Raw genomic sequence first — 15194 nt, 5'->3', positions numbered from 1 at the left:
ATCCAGTGAAAGGAGCTACAAGCGTCTAATTATCCTTCACAATAGCCGAGACCTTATCCTGCTGCTGCCTCAGTTAATATCAGACATCCATCAAACTCTAGCAATCTTTTAAATGTCAGGTAATGGTTGATATCATACTGAAATGTTGACATAACTAGCTGTAAACGCAAACCTTCCTGGATGAATTGGACTATCTCCCTGTCTCTCTTCTATAATTTATGGTGGTAGGAGGTGAAAGTGAAACCGGCCTCATCTACAGGGCTTCACTTCACTTAACAAAACACCATGGTGGAAAGTATTAATATAGCAAATTAAAAGCATATGTTTCCCATGGTAAATGCTTATGATAATTACTTTTTATTAAATATCTTAATGCTGCTATTTAATATTTATTTTTAGCCCGTAGCAGTGTCTACTACACATTATTGTCTCTTTTAGATAAGTGTTTAGGGTCGTGTCCATCTTTCAGTAAGTAAATGTGTTTTCCATCATGTTTTCAGTAAAACCTTGAGCCTATTTCTTAACAGGCTAACATGAACGCCACAGCCTCTGTCACACTAACCTGATTGTGTCCATGTCAACGAGTAACTCGACCCACCTGTGTGTCTGCGTGAGGGAGCTGATCACTCAGTGTGCCAGTCTGCCGTGCTGATACCTGCCTGCTGCACCATGAGGGCTAAAGCCTCAGACATGTACAGCAAGGACTGTGTCAAAGTGGCCGTCAGAGTCCGACCCTTCAACAAGGTCAGTGTGCAGTCGTATATATATAGTAGAATATGTGCAATTTCACTTTTTAAAGCTGTCATCCGTTCTTATGTTACGCAATTTCTCCATTGTTTATTCGCCTGATGTTTTCCTAATGTGTATGTGTTGCAATGTACTGCATTCTGCTGGTATCACATTCACTGACTAGTATTTACAACTGTATACTGTACACACTGATGGATCCTCCAGCTCAAAGGTAAAAAATAGCAGATGTTTGTGATAGTATTTGTGTATAAACTATCGTAAATATTCACAAATGTGTGAGCAAACACACACATGATGAATTGACTGTATACACATGTATTGCTTTTCTACAAAAAAAGATGGCAACACACAAATAAAGAGTTTATAACTTTGAGGCCTGTCAGAGTGCAATGCCTGTGTGAAACAACTGAAAATACAACAGGAGAAATGATTGAGTTTGGATAAAGAAGGAGGACGTTGTCTAGGTTGTTCTGGGGAGCTCAAATGGGAAACAATGGATCTGGTGACAGCAGATATTAAATTCAAAGTAGGCTACTTCGTTATTCTTACACTAAATTATCAGACACAGTTTTTTATATCTCTTCCTTCTCCCTGTGCTTACTCCTTGTGAGGAGATCGATAGATAGATACTTTATTCATCCCGAGGGAAATTCAGGTGTCCAGCAGTTCGTATTACAAAGGCATAGTACAGTAATGCACCAGAAATATAGATAAAGTAAAAGTGAGCAGTAAGTAAGTACCACGTCAGTCTTTTATTTTCCTTGAAATCCAAATTAAATCCTCTTGTTCTCTCTTCTCATCCTCCTTCATTTCCTCCATTCAGAGAGAGGGGGACGCAGGCAGCCGCTGTATTGTCTCCATGGTGTCGAACTCCATCACCATCCAGGACCCGCGGGAATCCCAGAGCCGTCGTTCTTTTTGTTTCGACTACGCCTACTGGTCCCACAGTGGCTTCGCACGAGACCGTAGTGGCCTCTACGTGCCTGAAGAGCCAGGGGGACGATACGCCGACCAGGTCAGCTACAAGTCACCCTAGTAGAACATTCATTACAACCAACAGAACATGTTGAACACTGAAACAAGCAGAAGATACAAAATCTAGACTGTCCAGACAGAACAGACCTAGAAAGAGTTTGAGCAATACCGAGTTGCAAGCTCATAAAACATCCTCTATCCCCAGGACAGTGTGTTCCAGGACCTGGGAGAGGGAATACTGGAGAATGCACTGCAGGTAACAATCATCATATATTTAACTAGAGTTTCATTCACATTTGTATCATGAAGCTCTGTGTTTTTTTTTGCACCCAAACAGATTTTGTTCTGTGCATGTTGGCTAAAACAACTCTAGGGTTTTACTGTTTGTCCAATTTTGATAGTAAAAGTCCTGAAATGTTGTCTGCAGGGTTACAATGCCACTCTGTTGGCCTACGGGCAGACCGGCTCAGGAAAGAGTTACTCGATGGTGGGCTTCGGGCCTAACAAAGGCCTGGTTCCTAAACTCTGTGACCGGCTGTTTCAGGCCATTAGAGAGAACCAGGATACCCGACAGTGTCAGGTAAAGGGTGTGTGTGGCTGTTTCCCAACACAGTGTCATGTATGGATGTGTTTTTGTTATAAACATTCTGAATCTTGATGTCTTCACAGGTCTTTTTCAGTATGCTGGAGATCTATAATGAGCAGGTAATAGTAGGGAGCAGCAGCTACTGTCTTTTTTCCTTTTCTTCATGATCTCTTGTTTCTCTGGATATTACATTGATTAAGAAGTCACCGTCTTCATAGATGACCAGCGTTCCCTCCTTCCTTAGTCTCTGCCTCATTTTATTTTGTCTCTCCTCGTTGTCCAGGTGGTTGACCTGCTGTCTCGGGGGTCTCGTACTGCAGGGGGGCTCAGAGTCCGAGAGGAGCAGCAAAGAGGCTTCTATGTGGAGGGTCTCCGGACAGTCCCTTGTGACAGTGCACCACAGGTATATGGATGGATGGATGGATGGATGCAGAATAAACATATAGATGGATAACTGTCCACATTTTAGGTTCAACTCTATTAGCTGAGTGTCCTGCCGGTTTCGTAATCATAGAATTATGATATAAGAACCGTTACGAAAAGAAATAAGAGCTTCAAGGAATGTTGAGGGATATTTCAGGTATCTTTCTGTATGCTCTGTGCTCTAGTGTTGTTTACTTGGACTCATGTTAGAAGTGTGAATATTAAAATGTAGGTGGGGCAGCTGATGGAACAGGGGACCAGGACCCGAACCACCGCCGCCACTCACATGAACGCCAATAGTAGTCGCTCGCACATGCTCATTATCCTCCAGCTCAAACAGGTCAGTGGCTCCACTTTCAGCCCCGCTACATAACACACATTCTCCAAGATTTAGATTAGTTTGTCCCAGTATCACTGCATTTAAAATTCACACTGTTTTCTCAAGCTGTTACTAAGTTAAAATCATTCACAGTGGTGGATGGAGTACCTGAAAGTCACATTTGAATAAAAGTAAAGATATCTAAACAGAAAATGACTTAAGTAGACGTTAAAGTCACCTAATAAAATATTACTTGAGTAAAAGTCTTTTTATCTGTTTACTGTATTTACTGTACTTAAGTGTCAAAAGTATTTTTCTGATATTAAATGTACTTAAGTATTAAAAGTGAAAGTAAATGCTGTTTAACTTGAGCAGAAATCAAAACTTAACTACAGCTTTGAGAGCACTTTGTTTGAACTTGCTGTGATCACGTAATGAAACTTGCGAAGCTACAGTAGGACCACTGATTCGCCAAACCTGCTTGCTTTCAATAGTAACAAGTAACAAAGATGCTTAGGGGAAATGTATCGGAGTAAAAGTACACATTTTATATAGGAAGTGTAGTGGAGTAAAAGTTGACAGAAATATAACAACTCAAGTTAAGTACGGATAACAAATACTTAAGTAATGTAACGAAGTCTTACTACTTTGTTACATTACACCATTGGTCATTTACCTGCATATGTGTGCTGGTGTCTCTGTATCATACGTATCAGAATATTATCTTCAGGTTTCTTTGGGCATTTGTTGTTGACATCATTGTGACTTCCTGTCAGATCTTTTCCAAAGAGAGCATCACAAAACAGTCCAACATCAACTTGGTGGACTTGGCTGGCAGTGAGCGTCAGCGATCATCAGGGTCAGAGGCTGACCGACTCAAAGAGGGCACGGCCATCAACCTGAGTCTCACCACCCTGGGCAATGTCATCAGGTTGGCCTGGTGTTTAGTTTATGTGATCTTTCATTCAGTTTGGTTTTTCACAGATACTTCAGTATCTTTCACATTAGGGATGGGACAATATAGGATTATATCGCAGATTGTAATAATAAAAAACACAACAAGTTGATCCTGGTGAATTTCCATTATTGGGATAATTGTGAATATCGTCACATGCTAGACTTGAAATAGCTGTGTCATGGTAGAGACGTGTTAAATAGAGATTGATTTTGAAAAAACAGACTCACACAGTGTTGCTATTTTTTTTATTTATGCAGGGGGACCATATGATTTATAATTAAGATTGTTTGTTTTCTATAAAAAAGTATATTATAAATATTAAATCAATATTATTTAGTAAAAAAGTATAAATAAAATGTTTTTCTTCATAAAAATCCAGTATGTTTAATCCCATTTTAAGAGTTTTAAGTATATTTTGATGATTGATTTTGATGTCATAATTGTCATTTTACAGGTCTGTAAATTTCATGGTATTTACCTAACTGATCATTAGCCAGAAATTTCTTTGGAATTACTGCCAAATTACCGCAATATTTACCTCAAAATGTATCGAAAACTACTTTATTATAAAGATTATTTATTAATTATTTCCCAATAGCTGGTAAATGTATTTAATACATTTCCAGGAAAAGAATACAAAGTTAATTGATATGCTTTATTTCCATGTCTGCTGGTAAATAGATAATAATTATCAAATATCTTCTTTGAAATTTCTTAAAAAACTCCCTGAATCATTACATTAGCTACCAGGTTACATTTGTGTAGACAATAAGTCACACAATGGTGAGATTTGTGCTGATCAGAAGTGTCTTCTCTCAGCGCACAGCTGCTTCTCAAGCCTAAAGGCCTTATTTTAAAGATAATGTGCTATTTTAGCTTATAATTATTAAATAATGTTTATAATAAAGTAATTTTGGGGTAATTTGACAGTAATTCCCCAAAAAATGAAAATAGGTTTCTTGCTAATTATCATTTAATTACCATGAAATTAGCTGACCTGTAAAATGAAAATTTTCATATCGTCCCATGCCTATTTCACATCCTCTCCTCTCCTCCAGCTCCCTCGCTGATGTGGCGGTGGGGAAGAAGGTCGTCCACATACCGTACAGAGACTCAGTTCTTACCAAGCTGCTGCAGTCTGCCCTGGGAGGCAACAGCCGCACTGTTATGGTAACAGACACCTTGTAGAAAATATTGCTAACATACACTGATGAGTTATGTTAAGTAATGTAGTTATTTTCTAATTGTGGACATCAATCAATTTTCAAGATTGCCACTCTGAGCCCTGCTGATATCTGCTATGAGGAGTCTCTCTCAACCTTGCGCTATGCTGAGAGGTACAACTAACCATTCGTACAGCGTAACCCATCAAGAAGTCTTGAACTTATACACCAATCGCTCATTGTAATGTCTTTCTGCCTCCTTCTTTTCACCTTGTATTTTCTTTCTTATTGGCCTTTCACTCGTTTCCTCTGTTCCACCTGGACCCCATCCACACCCCTCACTGGTCCCTCACCTCCTTCACCTCTTTAGGGCAAAGCGTATCCAGAACCGAGCGGTGGTGAACGAGAGCCCCACTGAACGTCTGGTTAAAGAGCTAAAGGCCGAGAACGCCAGACTGCTGCAACGACTGAGCCGGCTGGGCCAGGAGGGACGCAGAGCTAACGACGAGACCAGTGAGACTCACTCTTAGAAAGAATAGAAGAGAAAAATAATAGAATAAAATAGACTTCAGCAGGCGAGGGTCAACATGTATGCTTGTGTGTGTGTGTGTGTGTGTGTGTGTGTTCAGAGGAGCTTCGTCAGCTGCTGACCCACAATGAGCTCCAGATCAGAGCCATTCAGACTCTGTGGGAACAACACCTGCAGGAGGCGCTGAAGGACTGGGAACAACAGTATGCCAACATCACACAGGTACACACACACACACACACACACACACACACACACACACATATACAATATCAGAGATGCACAGTTTAATTTTGACTCTGCAGTTGATCAGTTTATTGGCCCATTACAATCTAATATCAGTCCTACTGCTAAGAATCTCAGTATCATCTTTGACCGGTATATGACTTTTGACCATCGTGTCCCTAAACTTATTCAGTCCTGTTTTCTCCAGCTAAGAAACATTGCAAACATCAGATGCATCTTGTCTTCCACGGATCTTGAACTATTAATTAACACTTTCATATTCTCCCGTCTAGACTATTGTAATTCCCTCTACACCTGCCTCAGTCAATCTGTTTTAAGTCACATACAGCTGGTTCAAAATGCAGCTGCCAAGTTATTAACCAGAACTGACCGTCGATCTCACATCACCCCTGTTCTGGCATCCCTCCTTTGGTTTCCTGTAAAATTCAGAATAAACTATAAGATCTTGTTAATTACATATAAGGCACCACATGACCTCGCCCCGAGTTACATTTCTGATCTCTGAGTTTGTTATTCTACCTGTCGACCACTCCGATCCTCTTTTATCCATCCCCGCTCCAACTGCAAAAACAGAAGGTGATCGAGCCTCTGGACAGCTTCTAAAAACCCATCTTTATAGGCCTCATCCACATGTTTTTGTCTGTTTTAGTTTGGTCTCATTGTTTCTGTGTTTCAAATTGTAATTATTCTTTGGTTTCTATCATTGTTCGATATTTCATTTGTGTGTGAAGCACTTTGTAACGGTGTGTTTTAAAAGGTGCTATATGAATAAAGCTTTACCTACGTACACAAAAGTTTCTGTAGTTTCAGATGAGCTTTGGAGAACACACGAACACAGAATGTAAATGCACTCGCTGAAGGTTTAGTGTATAAATACATCTGTGTACATGTACTAAGTGGATATTTTTCAGTCTCTCTGTCCCTCTCCCTCACTGTCAGGAGAGGAGGATGATGCAGATGCATCCCTACATCCTGAACATCAACGAGGACGCTCAGCTGTCAGGGGTGGTCAAGCTTTTCATTCAGGAGGGTAACTGTCTCTCTCTTTATGTCTTTATATTATGATGAATATCTCACTCTAGTTCAGTGCACCTTGTAGAGAGGGAGGTATTGGGAATGGAGAATGCCACAGTGGTAAGTAGGCTAGAGAGTTGGATGACAATAGTGACTGAGAAGCTTATCATAGTCTGACAGACCCGTCGCTACAGTTATTAGCATGTTCATTACCACTCATTAATACCGTTTTGTGTTCCAGGTGAATGGGACATGGGCTTGTCTGACTCTTCTCCGAGATCCATCTGTATCAAGGGCTTAGGGTGAGTTTACATCACATCAAGATCACATCCGGGAACAAAAGAACATCACAAACCTAGCGCAAGTAAAGTGAGATTTGAGACACTCAGCAGTTTATGTATGATGTCTAAAAGTGGCTGTGAATGATGTAATTGATTAGTGATCAGTTTCCCTGCATTCCACCTAGTGCATGCTGGGAAAGGCTGCAGGCCCTGCGACCCTTATAAAAAAATAAGCAATTGAATAAAATGTTATATACACGAGATGCAAGTATGGCTTATTCTAATTTTTTGTTGTTTTCAGCATCTTTGAGTTTACACACACTTATGTTTGCACATGTATGCGTGTTTTTGTCTGGCAGGATCCAGGAGCGTCATGCTGTGTTCACGAATGAACAGCGCCGGGTAACACTGACCCCGCTGGCAGGGTCAAAGGTCATTGTCAATGGCAATGCTGTCTCTGAGACAACTGAGATGCAGCACCTGGTGGGTGTCAAGATGTCATTATATGATTGTGTGATAGTATAGTATGTCAAAAAAGGCTATAGTATACTATGCCGTAAAAAAATCATTAACAAAGTCATAGTAGTATGCCATAAAAATGTCACAGTGTAGTATGTCAAAAAATCTCATGAAAACAGTCATAGTATGTCTAAAAATATCATGAAAAAAATTTAGAGGATAGTATGCCGAAAAAAAGTCATAGTGGTATGTTGAAAAATGTCATGAAATGTCATAGTATAGTATGTCATAAAAAATATTAAAATGTCATCATACTGTATGCCATTAAACTGTCCCTCTCCCTTATTTGTCTCCCTGTAGGACCGTCTCATTCTCGGCTCCAACTGTACCTATCTGTTCATCGGTTATCCCTCTGAGAGGGGTGGGGATGACTGGAGTCGCTATGACTACGACTACTTCCAGTCTGAACTGGCTGCTGCTGAGGGCATCCACCTGGGTGAGCAGGACGATCAATAGCTGGAAGTAAAGTAGGTTTATCAAGGAACAAGGTTAGTGTTAGACATTATTTGTGTCTGTTTAGGAGAGTCGAGTGCTGGGTCCAGTCAAACAGACCCCAGTCTGCTGGCTGTCTTCTACGACTACATCAAACTGATGCCCATGGTGGCTGAGGCCAACCAGATGAGCCAGGAACTGAACAAAGTAACACAAACACATGCAGCACATCTCTCTGCTTCTCACTGGAGGCAGTTATATTTGTCAATCAAATAACACAGATATATTTTTGTTTTTATGGTCTCCTGATGTCATCATTATGTATTAACAATTAATAAACACCTGCTCTTCATCATCTGCCATGTTTGTAGGGTGTGGAGTTTAAGTTGGAGATCAAGAATCTGGCGCTGTCGGATTCAAAAGGCCATGATCTGGAGAAGGAGATTGTTATCAGAGTCACCTCTGTCGGAAGAAAACAGGTTGGTAAATCTGTCTTTCTCCATTATTTCTTTCTGTCACTTACACTAGTTCATAAGCTCTCTTTATAATTCTGATTTCAATGTAGGTTTCAGTTCAAGTCTTGAATTTTAGTTTCTTTGTCTAAACTGTTTTCACTCTCCCTCCCCAGGTATGGATGTGGTCCAAGACCAAGTTTGTGAACCGTAAATTCCTGATGGAGGACGCCTACCAGCAGCATCAGGTTGAGAAGAGAAGAGACGATGTAAGTCTGTCAAAATGTAGTAAGAGACTATTTACAACTCAAATTTTGCACAGACTACAAGCCAAACAAACTTATCTCAGAAATCGTAAACGAAACATCTTAGTAAAAAAGGCCAAAAAAAAGCATTTGCCAAGTAGCTGCATACGTGTATTATGTATTTATATCACATGTATGTCAAAGTCATGATAAAAAGTCAGAGTGTAATATGTCATGAAAAGTCACAGTATGTCAATTTGTTGTGAAAAATCATAGTATAGTGTGTTGAGAAAAGTCAAGAAAAAGTTTATAGTGTAGTATGACATTAAAATGTCATAAAAATATCATAGTATAGTGTGTTTAAAAATGTCACGAGGAAAGTCATAGTATGGTATATCATAAAATATGTCATAGTATATTTTATTAAAAAAATGCTAATTAAAAAATAGTATGGTATGTAAATACCATACTATTTTTATTTATAGACTTAAAAATGTCTTTAGAAATATGTCATAACAAGTTAAATGTCATAGTATATTGAAAAATGTCATGAGAAAGAGTCATAGTATAGTATGTCATAAAAATATCATACAAATGTCATTGTATATTAGGTCATAAAAAATGTGTCATTAAAAAGTCATAGTATAGTATGTCGAAAAATGTCATGAAGAAAGTCCTAGTATTCTAGTATGTCATAAAATTGTACATCATAAAATAGTCCTAGTGTAATATGTCATAAAAATGTCTTAAATAATGTGTCATAAAAAGTAAAAATATCAAAGTATATTATGTCATAAAAAAGTAATAGTATTCTATGTCAAATAAACTCATGGCAAAGTCATAGTAAAGCATGTCATGAAAAGTCGTAGTATGTCAAATTGTCAGTTGCCAAGTAGCTGCATATGGGATTTGCCGACGTGTATTATGTATTTATTTTTTAGCGCTTCTGCTTGAAATTCAGTAATATGAAATATATATATATTTGAAATAAGTGAAAGGAGCCGTAGAGGAAAATTCACAACTCCATAATCACGGAGAGGGTTATCCCACAGTGCTTTTATTTTGAAAGGCATTGCAGCTTGATGGAATGGCAGCCTGACTTAGAAAATCTACAATACAATGTCTACAATGTCCACACAGTCAACGCTGGCAAGCTTCACCATTAATAGTTTAACATTTCAGAGCAATAACTCTTTATATATTTGATGTGTCTTTGATTGTTGCTGTCAGAGAGTAGAGGGGCCGTCTACAGCTGCCTTACCCAGAGATCAAGACCCTTTTTGGGATCCTGTGGAGCCTCTGCTTCTGGGCACTGCTCACCTCTGGCTTCAGTCTTTGGCCTTCCGCATCCCTCTCGAAGAGCAGCTTGAGGTATACTGCATACGCACGCACACCCACACGCACACCCACACGCACACGCACACGCACACGCACACACACACACACACACACACACACACACACACACACACACCGACATCTGATCAACATTGTCAGATGGTACTGTAGGTGAGCACAGAGTGATGTTTGGTTGATAATTTGTCGGCAGGTGCTGGGGTCAGAGGGCACAGAGGAGGCCATTCTACAAGCACAGCTGGTCCCCTGCACCTCCACGGGACTGTATGACACACACACACACACACACACACACACACCACACACATTGTGAATAACCCTAATAAATACATAGAGATATATTAGTAAATAATCATTCTCACTTTCCAGCCCTCTGGGTGAGGATGACATTCTGATCGACCCGTCTGAGTTACTGGGTCGACGACTGGACTTCCAGTTGGTCCTGGAACAGTGTTGTGGCCTCCGCTGGATCAGAGAGGCCCGCAACAGAGGGGTCCAACTTGGGTGAGGCGTACAGTATGGGGCTACATGTAGAGGCATGGAAGGCACTGAAGAGAGTTTGAAATTAACTGAACATAACTGTCTGAGATACTGTTCTTCGGTCTTCCCCCGCTCTCTCAGCTTCAGGTTATTTGACTGCAGCCAGCCTCTCTATTCTCCGGCTGTGTGGCACAACGTCAATCCTCTGTTGGATCACCGAGTTCACTTCACCTCCCTCCACACCTCCCAACGTCTGTTTGACTACCTGCAGAGCAGCGCTGTCGTGCTGGAGCTCTGGGGCCTTCAAGGTGAGGATGGAGAGATGGATGGATGATTGGGCAAGACTACGTATTTTTTTTTACTGTATTATTGGCTGAGAACAAGTTGGAGTCTTCAGCTAATGAATTTCAGTAATTATTTATTTACTACAAAAGGTGCATGTAAAACAAATATGTTAGTAAAATAGTACAAAGTTATTTCACTCTCTCTCGCTTGCTTCACCACTCACTTCCCACGTACACACTGACTCTGCTATTCTCCAAATGACCTACGCTACTCTCACAACAGCTCTAGAAAGGGCCTTTTGCATTTTTACGTTAACCACCGCAGTTCTTCTACACGCTTGATCACGTTGCAATTTGCAACCTCACCACTAGATGCCGCCAGATGTTACACACTACATTTAATGCCTCCCTCGGACTGGCAGAGATGAGTTGGATGAAATTGAGTTGTAATTAAATTTTCGTCTCGCACCCTAGTTAGAAACGTTTCATGTTATCACTCTGTTCAAGTCATTACTATCAATGTACAGTCAGAGGTATCATTAAAGCTGCTGATAGGTGTTGGTTATCTGTTCCAGAGGGTTGTACTGACCTTGTATCATCTCTGGAGGGAGTGAGGATGACTACAGAGGGCATCTTTATCATCGAGGAGGCAGGCCCAACAGACATCGCAGTGAGTTTGATGTTGAGTCTGTATTCTTGCATCAGGAATTATCTTTCAGTTTGATGTGTTTCTAAAGCTGAGTATGACACTCTAACAAAGATACAAAACGATGGGAGATATATATGTGTTATGCATTTACCTAACTGTAAGATACGTTTGCAAGACAGTAGCATTGTAAAATCATAGATCATAGGATAGGACTTGATAAGAAATTCCAAACAAATTTAGTGCATAGACATGGTGTCATTTTGTATTCAAAGAACAGTTCATCTCAATAACTGTGCTTAAGTAAATCTGTGTGTGTGTGTGTTGCAGCCTGTAGACTCTGCAGAAATCAGCTGTTCAGTGAGAGCTCTTCAACAGGACTTGGAGGAACTGAAGAGTGTTAATGCTTCACTGAGAAAAGAAAATCATAGCCTGAGAGAACAACTCAACGCAGCCAGAAATGGTAACTCAAACACACTTGACACACACCAAGGTCGGGGTTAATATGCTGTTAATTAAATTAATTGAATACACAAATTAAAACTACAGTTTACATCACGTCTATCTACTAACTCTATTACCATGCATGATTTAAAAGTTGTTACATGGCAAATTTTCCCATTCATAAAATAAAAAAAAAATACAAATTTATGTCCCATTTCTCCCTCTGTGTGTTTTAGGTGGGGAGAGCGTGCGTGGTCGGCCGGTGCGTCCCAGCTGCGATGCAGAGTTTGCTCGTGCTCTCAAGGTTTTCTACCACAGCATGACCTCAGTCAGGGGTCAGCTGCAGCGCCTGCGCAGACACAGGCCCAGTGTACGTATCCATGTCTGTCTGCAGCGCTGGTATTAGTGAGCATTACTGCCATGAGGCCTTGTTTAAACCTTTGTTAACAGTTAGTTCATAGAGAACAATACACAATCAGGCACACAAATGAACTGGCAGAAGAAAAGTGTTAGTGAGATTACAGTGAACTCGCCACAGTAACTTGTGAGGATTTGAATAATTTTCCTACTTAAGTTGCTTAAATCAAAGATTTTCCTTTAAGCTTGGTATGTTTGGAATGTGACAAAACGGTCAGGGAATTTTATTAATGTCTGGACATTTCAGGGGATTTATAAATGGTCATTTTTAGGGCTGTCAATCGATTAAAATATTTAATCATGATTAATCACATGGTTATCCACAGTTAATCGCAATTGATCACACATTTATGTATCTGTTCACAATGTACCTTAAAGGGAGTTTTGTAAAGTATTTAATACTCTTATCAACACGGGAGTATAGACAAATATGCTGCTTTATGCAAATGTGTATATATTTTATAATTGGAAATCAATTAACACTAAAAAATGACAAATATTGTCTAGAAACTCTCACAGGTACTGCATTTAGCATAAAAAATATGCTCAGATCATAACATGGCAAACTCAAGCCCAACAGACAACAGCTGTCAGTGTGCTGACTTGACTATGACTTGCCCAAAACTGCATGTGATTATCATAAAGTGGGCATGTCTGTCAAAAGGGGAGACATGTGGGTACCCATAGAACCCATTTTCATCACATATCTTGAGGTCAGAGGTCAAGGGACCCCTTTGAAAATGGCCATGAAAGTTTTTCCTCGCCAACATTTAGCGCAAATTTATTTAGCCTCCTTCACGACAAGCTAGTATGACATGGTTGGTACTAGTTTCATATGATGCCAGTATCTTCACTTTAGCTTTAAAACTGAGCCCGCTACAACTTAAAAATCGCAAGTTGCGTTAAAGAAAGTAGTTGGGTTAAAACGGCGTTTATGCGTTAACAGCCCTAGTAATTTTACAAGAGTTCATTAGAAGTTTTCTACGTTGTTTGATTTTATTTACAATCCTTTCAAGTTATTTTTAGCAAACCAGCTGTACAAGAAACATCTACAAACCAGGCAGGAAAGGTATTTTTTTAAGTCATGGAATTTACAATCAGGTCTGCAGTGAGACACCTGTTGTAACGATGAATGTTTTTTGGTTTATTATCTGGAAAAGTACCAAGTAGAATTAAGCCCTTAAGAGTATTTACAGTGCATATGTTTACTGTTGACGTTAGTTTTGAAGTTATGTGTTCCTGTTGTTTCCAGGAGGAGTCCGACCTGCTGGGGCTCAGATTGTTTGTGGACGAGCAGAGTCGTCTGATGAGGGATTTCTCCGAGCAGCTGGAACAGAGCGTCTCCACACTCAAACAAGATGTAGCCGCCATCGTCCGCCGGAAACGAGAACGATCGGGAATCTGGTCTTGACTGAGTGACCGTTTCACAAAGACAAAGTATTAAGAAGGTGGATGTCTTCTTTATTTTACAACACTGAAGAGATTTTCAATGAGAAGTGTGTGTGTGTGTAGGGGGAAGATAACGCCATCTTTAAGAAGCTGTTTCCAAAGTTTTAATTATTGCTGTGTCAAAGAGCTTCATTGTGTCGATTCTAAAACCACAACATGTAAATACACAAGTTTATTATTAACAGAATAACAAAAGCACTGAAGTCTATAAAAAGTTTATTAGACTGCATGTAAAAGAAGTCATTACAGTCCCAAACTGCAAATAAATTAAACGGCAAATACAACTCAAGTTTCAGAATTCACAATATTATATATTTTTTTAACCATCATTGATAACGTGTCATATGTTCAAGCGACTGCAGTCCACTCTGAGGCTGTTATCACAGCATGACATCAGAAATCAATGAGCAAGGAAAGCTTTTCTTCCTCATGTCTCACTGTGACGGGCTAATATTAAAGATCACAGACTTGGGTGAGCTAACAAGAATGAGAGATTTTCTTTTTTTGACAGCGTTTCACGCCGCATCTCTCGTTGTAATGTTCAATCCAGAGGTAAAAGCACAACGGTTAATGTTTGTTTTTGCAGTCATGAATTGCAAGAGTACAGACAGTTGCTGTAGGTCCAAAAAAAGATTAGCGTGGGCACATTTACAGTAGGAGAGGCAGAAGGCAGATGTGAGGCAGATTAGTCATCAGATAGGACAGAGAATATATGTACAGTACAACAGATATGCAGGCAGACAAGTTGACAGTACGTGGTTGGTCATGAGGAACTTAAATCAGGTGTGGACGGACAGACTGGAGGACAGAGGCAGCGGTGAAAGGCCAGGAGTTATCTAGGTACATTTGAACTAAAGAGGTAGACCGGAAAAAGGTCAGACAGCTAGCTACAGATATCCTACTGATGTTTACTGTATGTGTTAGAAGGCAGAACCCATGAGTCAATTGAAGTGTGTTTGATTTGGGTTACATATTACAGAAGATTGTTCAGAAATAAGCATCACCACTTTTACTGAACTGATTTTTTTATGTTGAGTTTTTGACTATTTACTTTAGAAACAGCAAGCTAAATAGTGTGTGTCTGTGTGTGTATGCGCAGGTACGGAGAAGGCTGAGGGTACAGGTGAGGTAGGTTAATTGGGTCTTTAGGGATTGGGAACAAAACACAAACTATAGAAAAACATTTACAATATACTGTACACTTCCTGTAACATTTACTTAAACGT

General features: G+C 39.8%; 1 protein-coding gene across 1 annotated transcript; it reads left to right on the top strand.

Moving 5' to 3' along the window:
- Nucleotides 1–6: 6 nt before the first annotated feature.
- Nucleotides 7–13968, top strand: kif28 (kinesin family member 28). Its single transcript, XM_074612367.1, has 28 exons — nucleotides 7–119; nucleotides 528–744; nucleotides 1574–1765; nucleotides 1931–1981; nucleotides 2153–2305; nucleotides 2395–2430; nucleotides 2595–2714; nucleotides 2967–3074; nucleotides 3830–3984; nucleotides 5070–5181; nucleotides 5281–5348; nucleotides 5545–5687; nucleotides 5804–5925; nucleotides 6889–6979; nucleotides 7205–7265; nucleotides 7604–7727; nucleotides 8064–8199; nucleotides 8284–8402; nucleotides 8567–8674; nucleotides 8824–8916; nucleotides 10123–10263; nucleotides 10442–10512; nucleotides 10618–10752; nucleotides 10870–11036; nucleotides 11588–11682; nucleotides 11989–12121; nucleotides 12339–12472; nucleotides 13772–13968. The coding sequence occupies exons 2-28, from the start codon at nucleotides 670–672 to the stop codon at nucleotides 13928–13930; spliced, it is 3102 nt and encodes a 1033-aa protein (XP_074468468.1). The 5' UTR covers nucleotides 7–119; nucleotides 528–669; the 3' UTR covers nucleotides 13931–13968.
- The last annotated feature ends 1226 nt before the right edge of the window (nucleotides 13969–15194 follow it).

This window comes from Sebastes fasciatus, chromosome 2, assembly GCF_043250625.1.
Source record: "Sebastes fasciatus isolate fSebFas1 chromosome 2, fSebFas1.pri, whole genome shotgun sequence".
Classification (NCBI taxonomy): domain Eukaryota; kingdom Metazoa; phylum Chordata; class Actinopteri; order Perciformes; family Sebastidae; genus Sebastes; species Sebastes fasciatus.
The sequence above is the reverse complement of the archived record's forward strand: the minus strand, read 5'-3'. Positions and strand labels throughout refer to the sequence as shown.